Source organism: Blennius ocellaris (assembly GCF_963422515.1).
Source record: "Blennius ocellaris genome assembly, chromosome: 16".
Lineage (NCBI taxonomy): Eukaryota > Metazoa > Chordata > Actinopteri > Blenniiformes > Blenniidae > Blennius > Blennius ocellaris.
In genome coordinates, this window is record NC_137665.1 from 6429783 (window position 1) to 6456016 (window position 26234).

Below are 26234 nucleotides of genomic sequence, written 5' to 3' on the forward strand. Positions count from 1 at the left end.
GTAGCTACTAAATTTTGCTAATAAAAGATAATATGAGCAATTAGTTTTACACTTGTTTATGCATTTCATTCTGTTTCTTTGTCTTCCTTAATGCAAGCTTCAAGCTTTGAATTAAGGTAAAAGTCATACCAGAGCTAATAGCAGCCTCTTAAGCTGTCACTTCAAAAATGTCTGGGGTGTTTAAAAAAAAAAAAAAAAAAAGTCATTTGGGACTTCTGGGCCAGTCTGGATGATTTGGGCCAATGATTTGAAATGCAAAAGGAGCAGGAGTGTGTGCAGAGCCTCACCCTGACAGCTTTCAGATGTGTGTCCCTCTCCCTCTGTGCACAATGTGAGAGCCACTGTCACTTTTATTAACAAACAGCCCATCTGCTGGAGGGAGCGCCGGAATGGTGCCGGTGATGAATCCTAAACACACTGAAACATGACGATCGTCGATATTCAGACGCGCGAGTGCGAACTGCAAAGCATTTCACATTGCATGAGCAGCTTCAATGAGATTTCACTGAACAACTTTGTTTGTGCCGGATGGGATAGCATCTTCACAGACTTTCTCCAACGTGAGATTTGATGAGTTTGAATGTGTTGCGATGCAGCGAAAGGCCAGATAAAGACCTAGACTATTTTATTTTGTAACCTCAGTGGGAGGTCTGTTTAGCTTCTTACATGAGACACTTAGTTATGATCCTCAAGAGAAGTTTTTGTTGAAAACATGTCTGGGTAAAGGCAACTCAAGCGATCCGAGTTACCTTGGAGTACATCATTTGAAATGAAACATAAACTCGGCATCACCTGTATGTGGTCACTTTCTGCTGCATTGATTAGGGGCGAGTAAGAAACAAAAGGGTAGGCGGGAGACGGTGAGAAACAAGGTAACATCAGAAAGCAATCTACTTGTTCCAGACTTGATAACGAAAGGAGGCCCAGATGACAAGCTTCTGGCTCCACTGCCAGAGATCCTGAAGGAAGATAAAGAAGCTCTCCCAGCAGTATAAACCTATAGTAGCTTAACTAGAAAACAACTGGGGAAGCTTCGTCTAATTGGAATGTTTTTAGGCTTATAAAATTAGAAACTGTGTTTCTCACTGAAACCAGTAGCAGGTTCCACAGTAATAGAGCCTAATAATTGAAAACTTGCAGAAGCTCCAACAACCACTAGCTTGAAGACAAAGTGTTCTCATGTGATCATGTAGGACTATCGTTTAATGGCAGTCAGTTTGATTGAGACCAGAAACTAGATGTTGTCGAGGTTTTCCAGCGCTTTTTAGTTCTCAACACATCCTAATATGTGGACAAAGGAGCACTTTAGGGTCAAGTCAAGCTTCGGTCACGAAGAGTTTTGTTCCTGTTCCCACATCTGGCAGCAGTGTAAAGTAGTGCAAGTTGCAGAAACACCTTAATTTTCTTGCGTCTGTTCGTGATTTTCTTGGCTGTGTGCAAACAACTGTGAGTTGATACATTTGGAATAATTTTTACAAGCTGAAGTCATGCACCTCCATTGCCCCTGAGCTGGGGTAAAGCGCCAATATTATCCATTCGTCCTGTTTCCACTCATGGAAGCCTACTTGAGCGGGGCTGGCTCATCCTTGTGGCAAGCACTAAAGTGGGTTCTCCTCCGGCCAGGTGGGGTAAATTTAGGCCCGAATTACAGCTCTGCGCCTGCTGTATTTATAGGAAATAAGACTGCACAGGGTAATTGAGGTCTTGGATAGAACAAGCAGTATACGCTGCTTCTGTAATCGGTGTGGATGTGTACGTACGCGCACGAGCGCACACGCTGCTGTATTTTGGTAGTTGGCACACATTAGGAAGAGTGTGTCCTTAAATGTAGCACTTGTCAGATCCGGGTGTTGTTTTTGTCTTGTTGTCCTCCACAAAAGTGAATGGGGTGTGGGTAGGGGCTCGAATCAATTAAATGAATCTATCGTCTACACATTCATCATCAGTTTGCCTGTCAAAGGAAACTCGGCAGACCAAATCCACACCCACATGCAAACTCCCTCTAGAAAGGCCACGAAACCCAGCCCGGACTCAAACTGGGGACAATCTTACTGTGAGACCACTGTGCAGCTCTCAATTAAACCCTTGTGGATATATTTGCATTTGTTTTTTCTCCCCTGCAAATATAAATTTGTGTAAAAATGGCAAAATGGTGAATCATCAAGTACCAACAAGGTTTTTTTTTAATTTAAGCGTTTTTCTAATTCCTGGTTCCGTCCACCCTGCTGTGACGTCCCCATACTGGCCTCTTGTTTTCGGATGGGTTTCTTTCACATCTCTGTATAGCTCGGCCTCCGCCCTGACTTCCTGTACCGAGCAGCAGGACTCCTGAGACTCGGCGCTCGTAGAAAACATTCACGTACTAACCTGATCCTAACGGGACACGTGCCTTTGTGGGCAGTTTTGTCTCCTCTTCACTCTCCGGCTGTATTGCTTCTTCTGATCTATCCCCACTGTCCGTGTATTTGCTGAGTGTGTGGCTCCGCATGCGAGTGCGTGTGCTTGAGTGTGTACCATGTGTGTTTCAAATTACAGTGCTGAAAATACCCCTCATAGTTTTGGGCCCGTGCTGGCCATAGAGCTGTCGATCTGTGGTCACTGCGAGAGAAGGGAGACAGGAAAAGGGAATAGTTTGCTGGACTTGGGGGCCAGATTCCTCTTTTTGAGCCCAGACTTGTGCTGCTGAGGGTGAAATTAGAGAGGACCATGGGCTGGAATGGGTTTGGATTTGAAGAGGGAACGCTGGGCAGGGCCAAGGCAAAGCACAGTGGTTTTAGTCCTATACCGTCTTTTATATCCTGCTATAAATTACACAGACTAAACTCCCTGGTAGGTGTTCATTTCCATTCTCTCCATTCTCGCGTTTCTCATTTCAGGCATAATAAACGGCTTTTTGTGTTATCTCTGTGTCTTTGCCTTCTTATAATTGGAAAAGTGTGTGTTTGGGAAGTGAGGGAGTGCCTGTGTATATGTGTTTATGCTCCGAATTCCCATTACAGGCAGAATAAACGTCAGGCAGGCATTGTGTGTGTGTGTGTGTGTGTGTGTGTGTGTGTGTGTGTGTGTGTGTGTGTGTGTGTGTGTGTGTGTGTGTGTGTGTGTGTGTGTGTGTGTGTGTGTGTGTGTGTGTGTGTGTGTGTGTGTGTGTGTGTGTGTGTGTGTGTGTGTGTGTGTGTGTGTGTGTGTGTGTGCGCGCGCGTGCGTGTGCACGTGTGTGTCTGGCAGGCAGCATAATGAAGCTCTGTGACTGAGCACTTTAGTTTGCATCACTGATGCTAAGCCAGAGGGATGTTAGTGAGGCAAAAAATATTTAGAAATGATGTGAAATGGATGGGGCTGCTTTGGGTGTTTATGCTTCGGCATCTGGCTGGTTGATTGTGGGAAATTAGAATAATACACCTAAAAAAAATGCTGAATTTCTACAGAATGAAAGTGATGCATGCATAATGTGAGCAGAAGACGACACAATGTTGTTGAAGGAAATTAATGACACCAAATGTGTCGTTAAATGAAAAAGATTATACTTTGCTTTGCTGCTCGTCGCACAAATGCTTGCTCCTTTTACGTGGCACCATTTAAAAAGTTTCTCTTAATTGTTTTTTAATTAATTTCTTTTCCCATCATGTTAATGTTATTAACAATATTCAGGCTTTTCTCAGAATAACATCTGAGCTGAAGCCATCAATAAAATCTGAGCCCCAGGTTGTAGAGCCCCAGCTCAGTGACCCATTTGTACTTTGCAGTTTCCCCCCCCCCCAAAAAAAAAGTAACACTAAAATATGCACAAGAAGTTGACGAAAGTGTGGAAATACCTTCCTCACTCTCAAAAATGCTCAGCATTCAACTTTACCAATAAATGATTTCTCCACGCTTGCCAGAGACTGAAATTGTGATACTTTCGGCAGAAAGAAGCTTGTTTAGAGGCTGGAGAATGTCTAATACTAACACCACAGGGATGCTGAGTCAACATTGTGAAATATAAAGAACAGGAGCTTATTCCAGGAATATGTCACAGGCTTACTCAATGCTGAACTACAAATTCCAGCTGCATGATTTAACCCCCAACTGAGTCCAAAAAATGCCTCTTTGTTTTGAAACTATTTGCCGACAGCAGTGCCAGTCTTCTAATAGAGGCTATAATGAGACAATTAGTCCAATTGGGTTGGTTAGATTTAATTGGCCATCCAGTGTGCTATTAAACACAGTTTTTCTTCGCTAAATAGGTGCTTTGTATGTATCTATAAATATGTACATTAATTTCTCTCTAAAAGTAAACATGTCATGGTAGGAAACTTACTGTTTACTCACCGCCAGGATCATCGGAACAAAAACCTCTCAGTGTGTGACACCATAATGCACGCGGTTTATCTACATTTTGAATTATAACAGATTTTACAAATACCTTCAGTCAAAATTAGGAGCACTCAAACTGTATTTAAAAAAAACAAAAACCTTAATAGGTCCTGTAAAGTGGAGAAACTTGCAACTATACTTTGGTCAATTAGTGTAAATAACTTTAGTTGATAAGAAAAAAAGTTTGCCAAACAGACCGTGACTGTACCGGCATAATCCTGGTGACCTTTCACCCTGTCCCAGTCAGAGGCTGATCCAGAAGGTACCACAACTTTAACTCCCAAGAACGAGATACAGAAATTCTAAAAAATAATGTCTCCCATTTAATATGTGGACTTTCTAACTGAGGAAAAAATCAGATCGGCTTGTGTATTTCTTTCTTCTTTCTTTTCGATAGTTAAGTAAGGCTCTTCTCTTTATGAGAGCGACTTTTTCATTTTTATTTGTTTGGACATATTCTCTTTGTTATATTTTTTCACAACATCTGGTTCTCTAGCCCAATTAGTAAACTGTTACTAAGCAGTTTATGTGATGTAAAAAAAAAAAAAAGTAGCATATAATTTTGCCATTGTCAATAATCAAATATTGTAGCATTTAGGTTGTTTACTCAATTCTTTATGAAACTCTTAATTTTTGCCTGCTTGCTCAACGTGAGGTCAGATCTAAATGCACATCTCCAGCCGTGTTTGTTGCTCCTTTCACCCTACTGTCTCATTCCTGTGGTTTTCCTTATTAAGAATATTCACCATCCCTCCAGATCAATGACATGCAGAGTTACTCTGTTCCTGTCTTTTTCTCTATCAAACCTTGTCAGGTTCAGGACCTGGTAATAGGCAGTGGTTAACTCAGCCCAGATGTTGTGCCTCCTTTTTCTATCATCCTTTTTCCCCTCTCTCTCTCTCTCTCTCTCTCTCTCTCTGTCTATATTTCACCTCCCCGTGTTACTGGCTTCATGCCTGCTGCCAGTTTTGGTTACTTTCAGAAAATCTGGCAAACCTGTAAAGGTCCTTTTATGCTAATGCGTTTCTGGCAAATTCGAACCGCTCAGCAAAACAGTGGCATGAAATCTGAATATTGTTTTCCCTGCAATCAGTCTCAATTAAAGCTGATCTCTCAGTGCCTAGTTTTTACAACTTAGAGTAAGTCCTAGGTTTTCTTTATGGGCTAAGCGATAATGCCAGCCTGTGTTCGGCTTGATGACGCCTTTGAATTCTATTTTGTGTTACTGGCTGTAAAACAATGGGACACTTCTTAAAGGTTTTTCAGCTCCTTTAGTAGTTGTGAATTGGAAGGAGGACATTAAAAGTAGGAAGATGTTTCAGCTGCTTAAACTAATGAGCAGGATTTGTGTGTGCATGTGTGTGTGGGTGTGTGCTCGCTCTGGTGGTGATGATTAGATATTTGTCTGGAGGAAAGGGACGAGAGCGGGCGCCAGCTGGCAGGATTGAAGCTTGTTGCTCACATGTGTGTGTTGTTTGTGAGGCGGGGGGCTTCATCAGCACGTTGGCTGCTTCTGGACTCTTTATTTCCGGAGTAATTAAGGCCCAGCACTCACATGTGCTTCACACCTGCAGCTCCAACAAATGGATGATGATTAGCGATGACTACTAATGAGAAGTAGAACGATGAGGGATGATTGTTACTTGTTGAACGATTTTAGTGCTCAGTGACGACACTTGTCTTCAGAAGGTTGTCTATCCTAATAGAAAACATGAATCATCATTGATATTACTCCACATTGCTGGTGTAATCTCTCTCTCTTTTCTGGGTTTTGTTTAAGCCCGACTAAATTCTTGTGCTCCTCGAGGTATTACATGAAAAAAAAAGCCAAACGTCCGTGCCTTTACAACAAAAACCGCAGAGGGTGCATTGTTTTCTTCTTGATATTTTTCTACCCTGTGTGTTTCCATAATTGGTACTCAATTTTAAGTGTGTAGTTTTGTGGGTGCACTTAGCTGTCTGCATGCGAAATGCATGGCTCATTTTACATCACCAACGACATGGAAAATGTGTAATCAACTCAAATGTGGAAATATTGTTATGTGAAAACTTCTATCAGACTGGATTGACCCTATGCCAGTAGTGTTGGTGAGCCCCTGGCCTGCAGTGTTGGAGAAAATATGATCAGGTCGTAAGACATGGTGTAATCTTCAGATGTGTGATATTAGTTTCAACATAACATGTTTGTCCATACTCGATTTTTGATGGTGATAAGATCACATTTAATTTTGTATGTTGTACGGAGTTTACAATGGCATTTCTACGCTCGAAAGACCTGGTCGGAACTTTATTCATTTCAGACACTTTTTAGATGTATCAAAACTGATATTTGTTCGACAAACTCTCCAAAAAACTATTTAGTTTTACATCTTTCTTCTCGTGCATTGAAGCAGTCAAATACCATAAAGCAGTTCTCCAAAATGTATTTAATGATTATAATGTTGGGAAACATTTTCTTTGTGATTATAGAATTACAAAGTGTGATTATATAATTGACAACATAACACAGGAAATCAAAGACAACAGATTTTTGTCAGCATCCAAAAGACACATTGTGTTGGCATAAGTTATGGAGGATTGTGTAATATTCCTTGTAATAGTTATTCATATAGTATCATCTGAATTAATTGGCAATAAACTGTAAATGAACTCACCGTAATGTCATTCCTCGTGACTCAATGTTGTAGTTTATGCGTGTTTTAAAGGAGTAGGGTGTGTTTGGAGCCGACGTAATACTGTTGGGGCAGCGTGATTATGTTTCTTTGTTCAAAACGATCCCGAATGCTGTTGAACACAAAAACTGTGAGGTTGTGCCAAGAATGCCTTCATGCTGTGTCTCCTATAGACTACCTTTGTAGGAAAGCTCCACCGCTATGAGAATGGGACACAGGTGTACATACCTGCATGTCTGCTGAATGTTTTTCTTCTCTGAGGTCGGAAAAAAAAAAAGAGCTTCGTTTTTATAACATTACACGTTCTCAATGGGGGAACTTGTTGAGTGTAAGAGGCCCTGAAATCTGGCTCCCACATGTCTTTCAAATACAATACCCTTTTCCAACAAAAGCCGACTTGGATCATCTTTTACTAATTGGACGCCTTAAGACAACGGGTTCTGCTGTAATTTGTGGTTACATGCTACAGCTACATGGACGCTCTCCTCGAGTTGTCGAGTCGAGTGCTGGGGTGAAGTTAGGGTTAAAAGAGCACGCCATGTGGGAATCCTCGAAGGCGCTACACAAGCGAAGGCTCCAGATTGCGTCGTTTGTTAGCATATTGAAGATGAAGTAATTAATCAAGCCGTCTCTCGGCTGGTCAACATGCAGTCTGCAGGCGTCGGGACATGTGAAATACAATCCAGTGTTGAAAAGATAAAAGTATCCTTAGCAGCATGTAGTCCTCAGCTCATTGTCCCTTCAGGCAAACACCTGCTGGTGTAATTATAATACATTGATTATTTCCATTCCTTGTTTAGTCATTCTTTAACATGAAAAATTACGCAGTTTATTGAAAATGATACAGGAAATGATGAAATTCACATTTTAATTATCGCAGAAAAATTACAGAAAATAAGAATTTCTTTCGGGGGAGGGATTTACTCAAAAGTGACTTGGGCATGAAAATGCCCAGATGTGCCTCCCAGCTGAATCTTACTCCTGCTTCTGCACAGATGCGTTTGGATACTTTGAAGACGAGAAGCCTCTATGATGTGGTTTTAGGCTGGGAGGAAGGCCAGCCAACTCTATCTGTCACAGCTATAAATGACAGCAGACCCTGGAGGGCTGGGTCAAGCTGCACGCCCTCTCTCCAAAGAGCCCCCTCCATACCTTCATCACTGAATCATCTCTTTTTGTGGATCAGATCCAGCATGGGGGTTCTCATCAGTCGTAGGTGTGAGGAGTTCCTGTTCTCGTCAGTGTCGTTTCTCACTCTGTCATTAGTGTCCTGTCCTGCTTCATGGATTTCTGCTTGGATGTGAAGGACCAACAAGCCACTAAATGTATCTCCAGAATATTCATTGCTTGAAACCGGACCACAATAACCATGAAAAAACCCCGGAGATCACCAGACATGCGCTTGAAATCTCCTCCGGCTGGCTCATGCTTCTTTTGGACTTTAGACCAAATTCAGGGAATTTAATGGTCTCATTAATCATGTTTAGTTCCCAGAACCGGCTAACTGTACGCCAGTGTCATCCAAGACCAACCACTGTAACCTTGGTTAGTTTCTCTGAAAGACGGACTCCCGCCAACCGGCACGGTGCCACTGGTGCCTCTCTGCCTGCAATGTGGTACAATTGGGTCCAATCCGTTGTCTTCCAGGTCCCAGAAATGAGTGACCACAGACCAAACCGGCACTGTTGGCTCGATCTCTGGCCGTAGCTTCAGAGCCAAATTAACACTACATCTCAGTAATCAGTCAGTCTCCAACTTCAGTGTTTCACTTAGATCAACAGTGAGACTCATTCAGGTTGCTGAGACCAAAAATCACAATGCGAGTGACATTTACTATATGCAAGGCCCAACTTTGAAAAGCAATTAAAGCTTTGTAAAACGTCTGATGAGATGTTGATGCATTTATGACTTTGCCAAAAATATGCACCGCAGTATTTGAGGATCATTTGCTTCCCGCAAGGCCATTTTTACCCCGATAATTAAATTTTCCTTGTTTCTTGATGTTTTGATTGTATGTTTAAGTCAGATATATCAGTTTTGTTTTGACAGATGGTCTTTCATTTTCTGCAGTTATTCAGAATAAGTACAACTGTTTTATATAAAAGTCATTGCTTGGTCTGTGTGAGTACTTGCTGGATTATTAAGAGAACGTGCATCTCCTAATTTAAGTCAATTCAACTTTATTTATATAATGCCAACAGTCATCTCAAGGCATTTTTACAGAGGAAAACCCAACAATTCCACTTGCGCAAGCACAGATGATGGTGGAAAGGGAAATACTTCTTTTTAACAGGATGAAACCTGCAGAACCAGACTCAGAGGTGACCTTCTGCTGTCCTGCTTGGGGTTAGGGGAAAGAAGGTGCGACAAAAGTAGAAAACAGACAACAACAAAAAAATGAGAAACTGAGCTAGCATTTTGATTAAAATATAGGATCTTTGCAATTATGGTTACAACAATAAACCATGACGGAATTGCATGGAAAGAGGAATCATGTATTTTTGAATGAAAAAAGGTATTCAGCAATATCTCACATTCAATTCCAGTATCCTGACGATACTTTGATACAGAATAGTTTATATATGCAGATAAGCACAGTAGAAAATTAAAACATGGTCATAAAGAAAATGTTCTTTTTCAACAGGTCTGAAAATGTCTTAAATGCTGATGAGGGAGTAGAAATTGATTTGTTTGATCATGGAATTACTCCACATTGAATTCTTAGATTATCTTCTTCTGTTGCTCTCTTCACCCTCTTTCTATATATTTCTATATTGTCTCCCTTTCGTCTCTACTTCAAATGTCCAAATGGGAACTGGTATCTTGTTCCCTCTCATTTATGTTTTTTCATGGGGTGGAATCGTTCCATGAGCCAAACTTTTTCCAGCTCTCCTAAGATAGACGGCGACATCTTCGTGGCAGACAGACAGTTAGTGGTGATCAGTTTCATAGAAGCTTCTTATTATGCACTCACTGAATAAGCTTCTTGTACTCTCATTCAGACATGTAGATATTAAAGAAGACAATTGTTGACCAGTGTGTGTAGAGTTAGATTTAGATATGCAACCTCTCCAAAGCTACTCTAAAGACAAAAAACTTTCCCAAAGTCTTCTGGTTTCAGCTTCTGAAATGAAGACAGATTGGTGCTTTTCTAATAATACATTGGCTTTGCTGCAACCTGATCTGTTGTGATTTCATTTTTTTTTACTGTGCAAAATTTATGCTTACATGACAGCATTGCCACCTGCTGCCTTAAAACGACATCCTGAATATATGATACGCATGTAGTATGTGTTGAGTGTGTGGGATGAAATGGAGAAAATTCCCCCCTGATCCTGAAAAGACTGATGTGTCCTGTCAAGCAGTGCAATGTTTCCTTTCTCTTTATTATTCATTTCCTATTTTTCAGCCATCTATGTGTCATACCTTAAGATCCTTGCCTTTATTCCCATCAAGGCTTTAAAAAAAGAAATGGATAAGAAAAAGTCAAAACAACTGGCCCACAGAAAAGCTGTCTGGATATTCCATTTTCGCAGGATACTATATTTAACTGGGGAACGGTCCAGTCTGTAGACCTTCCCCGGGGGACTTCAGATCTTGCGTGGTGTCTGAAGAGGAGACCTGGCCTCAGAACTGCGCTCATTGTCCCATTGGCTCGTATCTCCGTTAGTTTTTGCTCCGCAGTGCTTTTCATTTGCTGACACAAAGGAAACGAGACATGGGAAAGAATGGCTGCGAGCGAAGCAGATAGGATGATGATAGTAACAGTCGGTTCGGTGAGTCAATCAAAGCGTTACCGAGCTGGAAATGTAATCTAAAACATTACTTATCAATGTTATTTTGCACTGCACCTAACCCTAGCAGTTCATATATACAGAATATATTACTATTATGGTGTGCATATATACATTTTATCTAATGTAGATCTTGATTTCAACCTATAAACACGAGCATGAGCGATTTATTTTGTGCCAAATCAACTTCAATAGCATTCCAATGTGCCGGGGGGGTCAATGATTTTGAGATTTTTGGAGTGAATATAGTCTTGCAAGTGAAATACGTTTTAATTTTGTACTTATTTAACACGATGTATGGCAGAAGGGCCATTCCTTAGATCCCTGCTTATACAGCTGCACCAGAGGCTTGAATCTGTGTTGTCATTCCCTTTGATTACCCTCCATGTCCAACTCCTGACCTTGCACATTCATTTTCATCTTCAGGAAGGGAGAAGGGAGCGGAGGGAAAGAGAAGTATGGAAACATAAGAGAAGTGGGGTTTGCGGCTTCTGGACTTTTCTGAGAAATGAACGAAATGTAATATGTTTCCAATTAATGGAGAAAAAGTAGCAGTAGGCAGCAAAGGAAACCAAAGCATGAAGTATCTGGCTTGGTTTTCACCTTCCAACCTGCTCTTTTCTCTCTTCACACTCCCCATATGCTGTAGAAATGTCTGTTGAGTCAGTTGCAGTGAAAGCAGTGAATCCTGACTGAGAATCACAACCTAAATGGGCCATGAACACGGCACAGGATGAAGAAAACCTCGTAATTGGTGAGAAGAGTGATCAGCCATAGATGAAAAGGCAGAGACGGAGTCTGTTTCAGGGGCTGATGAAAGCTTCACTGCAGGGTTATTGATTAGAGGAGGTGAAATTAGAGAAAAGAATGATGTAGCTTTGGGGAGAGTGGAGGCATGGTGGGAGGGGAAAATGAAGAACAGGTTGAGGAAACGAGTCTCTGCTGCCGGGGCTTTGGGATGCAGTGTTGTCAGGGCGGGCTTTGCATGCCTTTTCAAGGGTTTGGTGAATATGAAAGACTAATGAGGAGTGACAAGGAAATGAGTGTGCAACAAAGATGTTGCCAGTAACATTTAGTTACCGTTTCCAACGTCGAGTTTAGGTTTTCAGTTAAATGTTCACCAAAACGTTGAACTTCCCTGAGAGTTTTAATTTTGGAACAAACAAAGGAAGTTGTGGCTTTTCCATCCATTTTTTTCCATTCTTTTCCAAACTGTGAAATATCAGATGGCATTTTCATTAAATTCTGAAATAATTCAACAATAACTTGTAGAAATCGTATTCTGGAATTGGAGTCACAAGCATATTTGAACAATAAAAAACAGACATTATCTGACTGAGAGATCTCACCACAGTATTCTATGAGTAAATGAAGTTGTGAAAACAAATACTCCATCTTGAAGCGCTCATGAAGCGTACTCATTGTTAAAAACACCCCCCCCCCATTGAGCTGAAACACAGGACGAAGAGAATGAAGGCCAGAAAGCGAGCCGGCGAAAGAGATAAAGATACAGAGATTGTGATAGTTCCCATATGTGCACGGTGACACCTGATATTAGTCCTGGTGGGTGAGTCAACAGGCTCTGTGAGTGACACAGATGTGCACGCCGTCTGCTCAAGTTCAGAAGTCAAACGGCTGCGGGAGGAGGATAGAAAGAAACGGACTCATCCTAATTTGTTTATATTGAGTGAGGATTTTTAATAGACCCATAAAACAATCATTGGCTAGACTGCTTGCTGGCAGTTTCCTGTTTTTACATCTTTGTCTGCAATCTAAGCATTGTGTAAACCCTGTGCTTGATTTATATTATCATAGCCATTAATATCTTTTTCTTTTTTACTGAGCATTTTCTCCTCATCGTATTCAAACGCGCTTAATTCATAGCTTAAAAGTATTCCATGACATGCTCATGCTGACACCTGTGGTGATGATATTCTTTTCCCACCTAAGATGTAATTTCCTCCAGTTCCTTCACTTCATATACGAGTCTGTCATTCAAGCAGGTGTAACTGATTCCCTGCACTTCCTCAGCTCTCCTCTCTTCGGATCCTTTGTTCGGCAGCTAAGAAAAACATTTGTCTTTTTTTTTTCTTCTCCTTCCCTCTGTCCTTTTCTCTTTTTCTCTCCTGGTTTTCATGTCCATCATGATCGATTTGTAGCATGTCGGTAGGGTTTAGCTGTACGGAGGGAGCGGGGGGGGGGGGGGGCTCGAGGTGAATGGGATTTCAGTTAAATTTACGACCGCTGAGGAGAGATACTCTTTGGCAACATTTATATACACATTCACAAGGTCCAGATGTTGTGTCCTCTGGCTGCCCCGGGGTTTCAGCAGTAGCGCGGCTCTCCGACGGCTGTATTTTGCTTTCCTTAAGTTCAAACACTGTTTATTGGGGGAAACGTGACCAGAGGTCCCGCACATGGCGCTAATCCTATACTGTATGTCGGTGGATTTAGCCACAAATTCCCGATGACATCTTCATCAAAAGGTTCAAAGCTGCACGCGCCGCCGTATCCGGGTGAATAATGACATCATGGGGGTGTGAACCACGGAGCAAGTGCGACTGTCTGCTCAGAGACTTTAGGTCCGTTTATTGGCCTTGTCTGGTTGGATCAGGTTTTGTAGTGAAGGTCTGAGGGATGTTGTAATGGCAAAATTACATTTTCAGCTTGAAAGTCAGTTCGCCAGAAGGTGATATTTTTTGTATTTGTATATATATATATATATATATATATGTCCTTTTTACAGACTAGCCTTATGAGAAGAAAGGGATTGGACTGTTATGCCCAGTTTAAGCAAAAGGAAAACATCTCAAGCTTATAATTTCTTTTAAACATATTAATTCACTCACAATAAGTCCAAACTACATTTCGACACAGGAAGTTATGGATGGATTGCACCTTATGTGGTGAAAGTCATTTTAAGACTAAACCAATCATATTCTCATTAACCCTGGATGGACTTTTAGTTCTTAATGATAATTTTAATCATTGTAGTTTGGCAGTAGGCTATCATAGAACATGAATGCAATTAATAACAATAATTTGGTTTTAAGCTGATTTCACAATTGGATTTGTGCATTTCTTATTCTTTTATAGCCGAAAAGACTCTGAGAATAATGGACAATGACTGGTTTAAAGAAACTGCCTGCTGTAACTATCAGCTGTCAACTTCTCAGGGCCATATTAGTTCTTTCAATGTGTGTTTGAGGTATGCTTGTATCTTGGTTCAACACTGTTGAAAATCAGAAAAGCGTGAATAATGAGGTCACTTTTTTGCTACAAGCATAAAACAGTTTGCTGTATTTTGGAGACAGGAATATAGGTTGCAGGATCTATATTCCTGTCTCCTTATATATACACACACACAAACACACAAGCCATTTTGCTTAATGAGAATGCTGAACACACATTTTAAATGACAATACATCGGCACAAGTTCATTTGTGGACAGTAAAATGTGAGCAGTGTCAGTCTGTTACTATGGAATACTTCGTGTTGGTGTACCTGAACACATGACACCTGAAAAATGATGATACTGAAAAACGCTGATAACTCATGCAAGCAATTGGAACATAATCCGTTTTTTTTTTTTTTTTTTTGCTCCTCCTGTTGTATTTGAATCACACAACACACATGGCTTCTAGAAGCAGCACCAGTGTTGTGTCTCCGAGACTTGCTCCTAGTTTGGTCAGAATACCACGCAATTGTCATGCCCCTGGAAGGAAATCAGCCAGCGGAGCCGGTGATGAACAGCTCATTGGCAATGAATTCTCGTTGCGTATGTTTATACCTCCAGCTTCATTCCTTTGCTGTTTCCTGATCTATTGCTTTTTTTTTGTCGGCCTGAGTTTACTCTGGACCGTCCTCGCACATCTGGGGTATTTTTCAACCGACTCACTTTCACAGAGTTATCAAGGCAAATATGGGCTCAGTTACCTGCATGAGGCATAGCAGCCGACTGCAGGCTGAAGGATGATCCCCGGCTACAGCTTAAGTGTTTATTAAATCCAGGACTTATTATCAACTCTGTCAGCGCGTTGCTGATGTTGCTTTGGTAACGTGCTGGAACGTGGTCAGCCGAGTGTTTTGTAAACCCTCTTAGTGAATAGAGCTATTTGGGAGTAAATCGGGAGCCTGAAAACATCTGTGCAACATACATATTGTGTCAGATGAAATGCTGATATGAACAAAAACACATCATCCCAGAGAGAGAGAGAGGGAGGCAGTAGGGAGAGTGCCCGTTTGATGTAAGCTTGTGCATTTGTAGCAATGTCAAGTTGCTTCAGAGCTCAAAACAATAAATTTGGTTTGAAACACCGCTGTGGCCTACATGCCTGCATACAACTTACTGCAGATGATTTATAGTTTTTTGGGAACATTCCAGCACAGGAGTTTTGGCTTAAGGTTTACATTAAGTGGAAAAGTCGAATATTTTAAGTGGTAAAATTGCTTTACATTCAACCCACAGTGAGCAGGGACGATTTATGTCTCTATCATCTTTTTTTTTCTGAGCTTTTTACAGTCAATGCAAATCGAGAAGGCCGGTAAAAGGAGTCAAGTGGAAATCAGGCCTGGCTCAGACTATAAAGACTCTAAAGGACGGAAATGTAAATGGAATAGTTTATTTAATTCCTGTAGAGACAGAAATAGCAAAATTACAGTTTTGGATTTGAGAGAGGTTCTGAGTTGTAATTATAACTTTACATTCATGTTCAATATTGGACATAATGAGTAGCGCTTTGTTTTTTTGTTACTTAAATTCTTAAAAAAGCGGAACTCGTTAGTTATGTCTATAAAGATGCTGGTTATATTTACATATTCCAGCCGAATAAGTTGCTAGTTGGTTACTTGTTGTCCCAACATGCAAGGGTATTGACAGCTAGAAAATGGGCCACTGATTTGAAGACATAATCATCCAAAAACCAGAGTCTGTCTACTCAACAAGATAAGACACAGTTGAAGGATCCCTATGGGTAAGGGAGGAAACGTTTAACAATTCCATTTCACTGAAATAAATGAAACAAACAGCAGTTCGACTGGAAAGTATGACCAATCTTTTCTGTTTTCCTCTCTCCTCAAGAAGAAATGTGTGCCGGACCAAATGGACATCTGATTTTTCATTTAAATTCCATATATATTAAAGTAAATCTCACCTGGAGAGGAGTTGGTTGGAACAAGCAGCAGTAAAACACACGCGAGACATTTCTAGACAATCTGCTTAGTGAATTATTATACCATCAAGCTTAGAAGGACAGCAAGTGTGACTTGGTTATAAAATGATACAGGGGAGAAGTTAGTCTTGATAGGGCCCACATGTGTCTTTCTGTCCCAGCACAATTGAGCAAAATTGGTCTTAACTGGTTTTAATCGCTCTGTTTACCCCCTATTTGTCCCTATTCGCCTGTTGACTCAGACATATTTGTGTTAGTAGGGGTTGCACAATACCTTGTTATAGTCCAACCTCTCGTGTGTTCATGTGGTGCAACATGGCCGCTTAAATTCTTTGTTTGAATGGTTTCTCAACTGTGAAAATCAAACAATTACACACAAAAATGGCTGTAGGGTTGCTTAAATAAATAAATAAAGCCCCACACACAGGAAAGTCCTCAGGGTGACCATAAAAGAGATGCTCACAGCCGGTCCAGAGGCTGACAGCTCCTTTGCCATGGAAACCTCACTGTAAACCCCAGTGTCTTGTGGGAAAACTTAGTGTATCTCTCGTGTTGTCGCAGAGATACCACAGTGCTCCCAGACCAACTGTGAGTGTAAGGCATTCAAAGTATTACCTGTAAATCAGATAAGCTCTAAACAGCAGGATTCTAGGCGATTTAAATCCTTGTTGACTTAACAACTGCATTTTGAAGGATTTCAGTACCCATTCTTCTCCTTTTTTGTTCATAATTACGGTACATACTGTATAAAAGTTTTTCACCGATTACAATGCATACAAAATCCTACATGATTTCAAGATCCTTTCCATTTGCTTCTCACTCCTTGTAATGTTTTCTTTTCAAAGACACCCGTTCCTCTCATCTCAGTGCTCCTGGTTGTTTTTAGAATTTTAGCTTTGACAGCATGTTTCACTTGTATTATGAGACCACCCCTCAGTCCTCGCCTGCACGTGCTGTTTTAACACATATTCTCTATGGAGACTGTAGCAAAGTCTCCGCACCATACAAACAGTGTTTGGTAGACTAAGCTGCAGAACTCACCTCTTCTTATCACATCAACAATAACACGAACTCCTTTCATGGGACAAGTCCTGTTCTGTTAAGCCACAGAAATACTGTCTGTGTGTCTCTTTCCTGCAAATCTGTCACTCATCACTCAGCTCATTATGGTGAAGTGGATTTTCAAGTTTACTCCAGGCACTGAAGTCACTGTCAGGAAATCAGCAAGATGTGTTTAAATACTTTAATGTTGATGCTTTCTTGTTATTTTGCTTTATTTCTCTTGTAGAGTGCCAAGAGTCTTCAGAACAACAAGGACTCACGTGTGCTGTGGACCAAAGATGAATTTTTAGTGACCACAGGCTTTGATATGGTGAGAGAACTTCTTCCTATACAAAAATGACATCATAACCCACACACCATTATTTTTTTGTTTTTGGCAACAATACTTTTCTTTGGCATAGTCACCTCTCGTTCTGAAAGTTATGTTTGGAAACATTTTTTTTCTTGATTTATTTCTCCTGAGAATGTTTAACATATTACCTGCATTTATTGTTTAGTAGTTGACTGATATGATTTCATTAGCGAGCTATAAAATCAAAGCATTGACTGTGGAGTGCCTTCAAAATAGCAAGTTTGGCTCATAATGTGAGGTTGAAGCAAAGATGAAATTGTTCTCGTTTTGTTTCATTGCAGATGCGTAGTCGTGAGGTGAAGCTTTGGGACAGCAGGAAATTGAGCTCCTCAGTCAGCTCGCTGTCACTCAGCACCTCCAGTGGGTGAGTAGAAATGACTTGCACAGTCATGAAAGTTACCCCGTTCAAACAGTGAGAGTTACAGAAGTGATGTGTGTGAGTCGTTCCTCCATCCAAAGCCGCTGCAAAGGGGCAGGAGGCAGCAGTAGCTACGCTGACACGTCTCTCTCCTCGGCTGGCTCCTTGTCATTTCTCCAGTGGCTTGGGTTTATTTTTCCAAACACGGCTGCCGAGGACTGGAGAATAGCAGGAGCGTGGCCGTGCTCCAGGGAGGAGAGGCATGAAAGGATGGAGGAAGAAAGTGAACAGAGGGGGTGGGAGTGAAGATTCCTTTGTTGGATCCAGTTCATGCATTATATGACGATTATAAACAGGTTGGAGCGCCAACTCAATTCCAAACTGGAGCTGGCCGGTCTTGGTTAGGTCATGCAGTGTAGTGGGCTGGATGAAGTAAATCTATTATATTGTTGTTATTACTGTAGGATAAATTCAAGCTGTTGGTTCACAGAGTACTTCAGTAAAGATACACATGAGCAAAATGGCTGTGGCAGCAGTGGCTCATTGTCTGTCCATCACAGGTGTTTGCAACTGTTTATGTATATGTTCTAAAAAGGAGTGGACTTTATTAATTTGCCCAATATGCTGTGTTTTATTAGTTATTTACTTGTTCTTTTAATGATTGAGATCTTCTGCAGGTAACACAATGAGATCTCAAGTCAATGCCAATCCCTCACTTTACGTCCCCTTCCTTATTCATCACATAAAGACGATTTGCTGCACCTGTCAATGGTTTTTATCTTGTCAGTAGACCTTTCATAAAATTAAAGATGCTGCAAAATGCCATTGTTTGCTCCTCAAAGGAAACGTCATGCAGAATGTGTGAAAAGATCTGTACAATTTCATTAGGAAGTGAGAGGCTTTAAAAACCACACACAGTAGTGTTGGTTTGATTGTTTGGATGCTTGGTTGATTTTCCTGGAAGATTTGTCTCCGTGGTGTTTCTTTTTGCAGACAGGAATGTCAAAGTTTACTCACAGTCTGTTGCCGCCATTTCGTTTGTGTGATTGCAGCACCACTTGAAGAGAATATACAAACAGTACGAGGATTCCTCGTGAGCTGCCCGGCTCATCTGGGAACAAACTTTTTAGGCCCGCTACCTTTTCACTCAGCTACCACACTGACTCTTTCCAAACCTTTTTTTAATAAATTGGTACCAGAACAGATCATCTTGGATTTATTAAGTAATTTTCATTAAGCATTAAATTTGAGACTAGCCCTTTGGTTTCCTGTCTTCAGATATGACTTAATCTAAAACAGAGATTTTTCCGTCTGACGTAATTGCAAGGGTGTGTAACATCTGCAGTGCGTTGGCTGTTTCGTATTAAGTCACTTCCATTGTGCTCTCGTGTGCTAAGATAGTGTGACAGAAAACTATCAGTCACAAGGCCACATCCCCCTCCACATGCCAATGCACAATCAACTGATAGACAAGACTTTACCCTTTTAATGCCAGTTTTTCTCTCCAAAGCATAGTGTTGTTTCGGTGAAAGAAAACTGTGGATGCCTAAATCTGCAGTTATAGAGTTTTAAACTTTTCTTTTCCTCGGGGCAGTTTTGACCGTAACCATGAATGGATTTTGATTCAAGATGCAGATTCTGTGTGCTGAGGCTGCACTCTTATTTGCTAATCTCGCCAATGAATTTGTCAAAAACAAGCAATTCTGCAGGAGTGAGATTAAGGAGAAAATGCAGTAATTACTTTCTTTTCATTTATATGTTCTTAAGTGGATAGGTTAAACCCTTTATTAGGCTTAAAACCCTATAAATGTTGTCTACAATCAGTAATTAGAGATAAAACAATAGGTTGGTTTGTTTCGAGGTAACGGGTAAGGTCAAAATGTTTATTTTTGGCTGTTTGAACATTCCTACTGTATCTTTCTTTTCTGTCTGTGTTTTATAACTTAAGTAGAGGATAAAGGCTTGTGCTTTGGCTTCAATTCGCTCATGCTCGCTCCCATTTACTAAATGTGTGCGTGTCATTTTTTTTATTCAAAGACCTTGCCATTATTCAGTCTGTTCTTTTTAGGTTCAGGCCTGTCCTCAAATTCCCTTTGACTCCAGTTTTTCTATTTTTTTTTTCTTTTTTATCAGAGTAGGTTTTCTAATACTTCTTGTCTCAGTTCACTGTCACATCAGCCTGTGCCTGCTACGTTTGACCTCACAACAATAACGAACACAAAAAATGAGCGGCGGGGGAAGTTTAAAGTCAAACATCCGAAGTGGGACATTTCCTCCCTGTCATTTTAGGCTTTAGGTGCACATACGGATGAATGTGTTCTTTTTTTTTCATGCCTGTTTCTAATTAAAAAGACTGTGGTAAACATGGTGTGTAATTGGAGCAGTGAGCTGTCTCGCATCAAGTTCGCCGTGCTCGTCCACAACATTCAGTAGGACTGTTTTCTTTGGAGTGTCACAACATAAAGAGGCCCGGGATCACGAGCCAGTGAAATGGGGTTGTGGGTGGAATATAATTTGGACGCTGAATAACGGAGGGGAAATGTTTATCTTTTGGTTGGGGTTGAAATAGAGACTGAAAAAGTGACGGATGGCGGGTGTTGAGGCTGAAAGGGCTGTTTTGAACGGTGCAGAAGTAGCTATTACTGCACGCCTGATTTCTATACGGGCTGCAGATTTGGACACCAGAGAACAGTGTGGACCTCTGTCTAGTACTCCCGCCCCCATACCCTTCCAAGTATAAACCCAAATTATAATAATGACTTTATTTGGGCCTCTAAGCCAGCTGCAATCAGTGAACTTTGCAAGTCGGCGCGATTGCAACTCGCTTGCCGTGTAAGTGAATGAATCGACGTGATAAGTACCCATGCTTCCCTAATTCAGCAGCTACACACACACACACACACACACACACACACACACACACACACACACACACACACACACACACACACACACACACACACACACACACACACACACACACACACACACACACACACACACATTCACCACATTGACGGAACAAACTCTTGATGATGTTGGCCTCATTATTTGCTTGCAACCGTGTCAGGAAGTTGACAGCGAGTCCTCCAAGGGTCGCTTGGTGCAAGATGCGGCCTGACAAAACAAAGAAAAATCTGGCTCAGGCCCCTGTAATTGTCCCGAGTCACTATCAATATTCTGCCGTCTTCCTCCCTCACATAGACGTGAACACATGTACGGACTCATCCTCTGTTACGTCTCATCATAGCACACTTGGACTGCTCTCTCTTCTTTTCTGGATAGAAGCTGATTGAAAAAGATCACTGTGACCTGGTGCCCACCAGTATCCAGCCGGTCTGATTGGAAGTGACATAAGCCTGTCCCTGGAGAGCAGACCTCTATGTTTTCATAAACCCCGTCACAGGTTGCAGGCTTTGTTTTGGATGGGACTTCCCCAGGTGTGATCTCTGCATGACTACACCTTACCGGACAATCTATTTTTGTCTGGGGTTTTTTTTTTGTACACAGGTCATGTCTGAGAGCAGGATCTAGTCACTGGGTGTAATTGAGCCAAACTCTCTTTAATCAGATAAATTGAGAGGAGGCCTGTGCTCCAGAAGGGAACCAGCCTTTTTACAGAACAGTCTCCCCTTTCTCCCGCCCCAGCTCAGGCACTCTCAAATCAGTCCCAGATGAAGGCTTTCCTGTGGGGATTAGGTGCAGCTGCAGCACTGCTAACCAGAGCAGACCCCCCCCCCAAGAAAAGAAAAGAAGAAAAAAAAAAACACTCAGTGTTTGAACGATAGTTTGACCTTGCTCTTTTCGACGAGTTCATGTTCTAAGGGAAAATAGAGCTCTGTTGTTTGTATCCAGCTCTGGAACTAGTGTTGAAGGTGGAGGGCAAGGCAACAGCTCCGATGTTCAGGTGATCCTCAGGGTCATGTCGGCAATTCAGACGTTGCACCTCGTCATCGGGAAGACTGTGGGGGATGGTATGGAGCAACGATGTGACCGCACACGCTCCGTCAAAGGACCTGAACTCAACGCTCTTGACAGTTGAAACGTGATGTCTGGAATCTGTTAGTAATTTGGGGTTTCAGCCTGTGATTCAGTGGAGGAGTTTGACCAGAAGATGTGGATGAAAAGTAGAGAAGGAGGGAGCACTGAAATCCACTCATATTTTTAAAAGCCATCACCGCCTGGGGAACTTTATTGGGGTTTTGAGGAAGATCGTATGGATATCTCAACCTTCCTTTACTCTATAACACCTCTTAGGATAGATTGTCTGTTCTCCTTTCATGCCTGGTCATTAACAAAAGAAACAAATGACCTATTACTCCTTGGCTTACTATCGTGTCAGACTACAGCTGTCCTGCTTCAATGAATCCTCTCCTAAGCTTCACCCGACCACCTCAGAGACCTTTAGTCTTTTCTTATTTGTTCCTCTCACATCCCTGTTTATTGCTTTCCTCCCGACCTTACACAGATGAAATGGGAACGCCAGGGTTTTCAAGGTGCTGGTGTCTGGGATTCTAATTGAGTGTTTTCATTTTTTTTTTTTTGTAAAACTAATGGAGCTGTTCAGAACTGGTAAAAGCAGATGGAAGTATGTGGAGTGTTTGGCAGGGGATACTTAATATAATTCACAGAGGGTTTTGATTTCATCCCGCAGGTATGCGCTCTGCACTCCAGGGATCAGAAGGACCCTTTTGTGTGAACTCGTCACAGAAGGAAAAATAAAAAGTCTCTCGCCTCCAGCTCCCTTCCTTCCTCTTTTTCCATTCACCTTCACTTGTTTTTTGATTTTTGCTTACAGGTGCTTACATATAACTTTTTGCAGACCAGGCAGAAGGTCACTGGTCAGTGGAAGTTGTCTGGCATTTTGTGCCATTGAAAATGTTCTTTGAATTACACAAATGACTCGAGGCAGGTCCTGGAACCACACTTTGGAGTTTGAGACTTCTTTCCATCCTCACAAAACCAGCAGCAGAGTCACACTTGCCCCCAACATCTGGAAAAATTATTCAGATTTTTTTTCTTTTATCAAAAATGCGCACACAATAACTTTGCGGATCTTCACCCTTCCAAATGCGGTTCACACTACTTCAAGTCATTTCTGTACTGCCCCCCCCCCCCCCCCCCCCAGCACTTCTGTGGTGTTAGTCAGCCAGTATCCAGAGACAGAGGTGGTTGGAAGGTGTGCTTGGCCAGCGATGGAGTGATAGTGAAATCCCCGTTAATTCTAAGAGATTGTCTTGGTTGAAGTGGAGCCTTAGAAGTAACCATACATCAGTAACCACAAGATTGCTCTGATATGGTTTTCCTGGCTTTCTAGTATCTGCATTTCATCAGTTCGCTTTCCTGTACGCCTTTGTTAAATCTGTCTACCATGCCTTTAATAGTCTGTGCTCTAATTTAATTCCCTCTGTTTCCCCATCTCAATTGTTTTTCAACGCATGCTTGCATTTTATAAGACTCATGATTGTCCCCTTCCACAAGGATCAAGAACCGTAGCGAGGACACAGGGCTCCTGTTTTTCACTCATGCTTTGCTTCTGGACGCCAGTTACCTCCTGGATGCCAGCCACCTCCTTCTGCTGTGGCAGCAAGAACGATCCGAGCACTGTAGAGACGTGTGTTTCTCATTAGTACGTGGTTTCCTTCGCCTTGTGCCCCGCTCACGCCCACCCTGCAGCCAACTCTCCACCAAACCTTCTGGGACTGCTGCAGATTGGCAACATGTTCCTAAGCACCATATAATCTTGAAAAGAATAATAGATGCACAGAGGCGTCTGTGAGGCACAGAAAAGGCGGGTGAACAAAGATATGCAGGAGTTGCACATATAGTTCTTTAGTTACAGGCACACATGTGAGAGAATTCAAATAAATGAACCTTCTCTCTTAAATCTTTAATATATATATATATATATATATATATATATATCAGATAATATCAGATAATTGAAATTGCACTTTCTCTTTAGACCTTTGGAGTAATAAAATAAGATCATAAAATACATTCCCCTAGTAATAAAAGCTAAAATACAAGCCGAATGACAGAGACAAGACAAGGGCATGTTTTTTCTCTACAATGTCTTAAAAAAAAGAGTTTGTTTAATGGAACGAGTCTCTATATTTACATTTTCAAGTTTAATTCATGACACTTAAGTCATATAAGGGATGAGGAAATTGGAACATTTTTTCTGCTTTACAATTTATGCTTAACTTTCAATAGGCCAAACACAAATCCAAGCTTCATAAATGTCCTCTCATTACTTCCCAATGAGTTTGGATGGTCGTGTTCATTTAAACAAAAGTTACCACATTTGTTAACCTCTTATCTGTAGGATATTTTGTTTCTGTAAAATGAAATTCTTCTTGGGCTGTTACACAGTTACACATCAGGCTGAGTGGACTCTGGATGTTCTGTATTGGTGTTTATGGATTTTCTCCATATATTCTAGTTTTCTGTGCGTGTGTTGCCTCTGTGATTTTTTTTTTTCTAGCACAAGCCATCATCCAACCATTTGCTTAATTACTCAACAGCTGTCTGAAGTTATTGCTGCTGGCACCTCAGGGAGTGTTTTTCATGTTTTACTGAGCTATCATAGGTTTTTTTTTCTTCACTTTTCTACTTTTCAACACAATGAGAGCGACACTTTGAAGCATGTTGCTTGAAAAACATTCCACATTTAAATGATCAAACTTGACCCTTGTACATTCTTATCTTTGGATCACTGATTTTCGATTTTGGTCCAAAACTAAATCAACAATAAAAAACAAAAAAACAAACGACCACTGGAAAGTTTCTGCCAGTTTTGACTGCCAATGGTGTTACCACAGCTGAAGTCATAATATCTCAACCGGTGTCTTTTCCCACATGTAAATGATCTGTGTAATATCTGTGCAGCACTCATCCACATCTGGCACTCCAGTGAATCTGGCCCAACTTTCCTCCTTTCTTCTTTTTACATTGGTCTGAGTGAGCACACTTTTCCTATAGTTTAATAGAGAGAGCAGGCAGGGTAGGTGGATTGTCTGCTTATTGTATTCTCTTTTATGATCGTGTTTCCATGATAGAAACCAGCGACCTGCAGCCCCTCACTGGCAGGTCTTCTCTCTGAAAAGGAAACTCAAGCAAACAGAAGGGAATTCTTTATTAAAGAGGCCCTAGGATTGGTTGGTGGCAGGTGGGCCGCATGTGCTCCTGGCTGATGTCCCTTCTCATGTGGACCTTATTTGTCTGCACCCGCTGTGGAAACATGTCCGCATCAGTCAGGCAGCAGTAATGTGCCACGCTTAGTTTAATGGGAAAAGTGCTGAGGCAAGCTGCCGTTCTCCTCGTGCACGTGTATCCCGGCTCTTTATTGTGTGTAAATTTAGAGCCTCGCATAGTCTCGTGTATACATAAATGATGGGCGTTTGTCTTTATGTGTGCTATACAAGCATGCAAGTTGCTCAGTAGAAGGTGGACAGCAATAAGAATATAGCAAGGCGGAAGAATTCAAATGGCGTCACTGTCTGTCAAACCTCACTTGTTTCTATGGAAATGTTAAGACAGCAAAAGCAGCTCTGCACCTGTGCGGCCCCTCTGTTTTTGTGCTCGGGTGTGTGTGTGCCTGTGCGCTTGGATGAAGCAGATTAAAAAAAAAAAAAAAAATCATCAGACTGTAATAGGGAGAGTTGAGGTGGTGGCCAGAAAATAACTTCACTATTGTGCACAGTAAGTTAGAGAGGGAGAGAAAAGATGGAGGAGCATTGGCGGGGGGGACCAGTCGGTCTTTGGTCTGTACTCTTGAAGAAACCACTGCAGACTTTCCTGCCCTCACATCGACTGAAAGCCCTCTGTTTGAAGCCAGCTAACATTATTTCAGCGGGGTCAATTAGTCAGCCAGCTATTGTGTGGTTTCTTTGTGTTCAGCTGCAGGGCCAGAAGTCTGAAGAGCTCGGCACAAGTGGGTGGTAGACTTTTGTTCGGTCCAGGAGTGTAGGTCCTCCACTGAGCCTTTGCTCTCTTTTGTCCAAACTTTTTTTCCTCCTCACAACAAAAGATGAAAAAAGATCGCTCGCTCGATTGTGTTTGTTGGGTTTGGGAAGTTGTTTGACATATTGGAGATGCTAAGTTTAAACATTCAATTTAGTGCATTAGTCTGCTGATTCATTGTTGGTGGTTTTTAAAAAATTTGTGAAAATCAATCTGCCAGTATTGCTGCAATGTATCGACACGGGGGATCGGTACAACATGACAACATCCTTTGTTATTGCTCAAATAGACTTGTCATCCATGGCATCTTTTCAGTCATGTTTCTGTCGACAACAAGGCACTCTTTCAGTGCAACACCTCCTAATTGTGCGTTGCACAGATGTCTCTTGCAGGCAGCATTATTGGAGGAGCTGCATTCCTCCCAGTAACCAGGGACTGGTCAGTCATTCAGTACATACTCGCACCTGTGTAGATCGTCACACACTGAGCTGCACCGTCGCGCATACA

At 41.6% G+C, this 26234-nt stretch overlaps 1 protein-coding gene across 1 annotated transcript in view; it reads left to right on the plus strand.

Moving 5' to 3' along the window:
• The window catches only part of coro7 (coronin 7), a 97782-nt gene that overhangs the window by 12602 nt on the left and 58946 nt on the right, over nt 1–26234 (plus strand). The window contains exons 8-9 of the mRNA XM_080511386.1: nt 17279–17362; nt 17686–17768. Coding sequence (XP_080367512.1) covers nt 17279–17362; nt 17686–17768 — 167 coding nt within the window. The remainder of the gene's footprint in view (nt 1–17278; nt 17363–17685; nt 17769–26234) is intronic.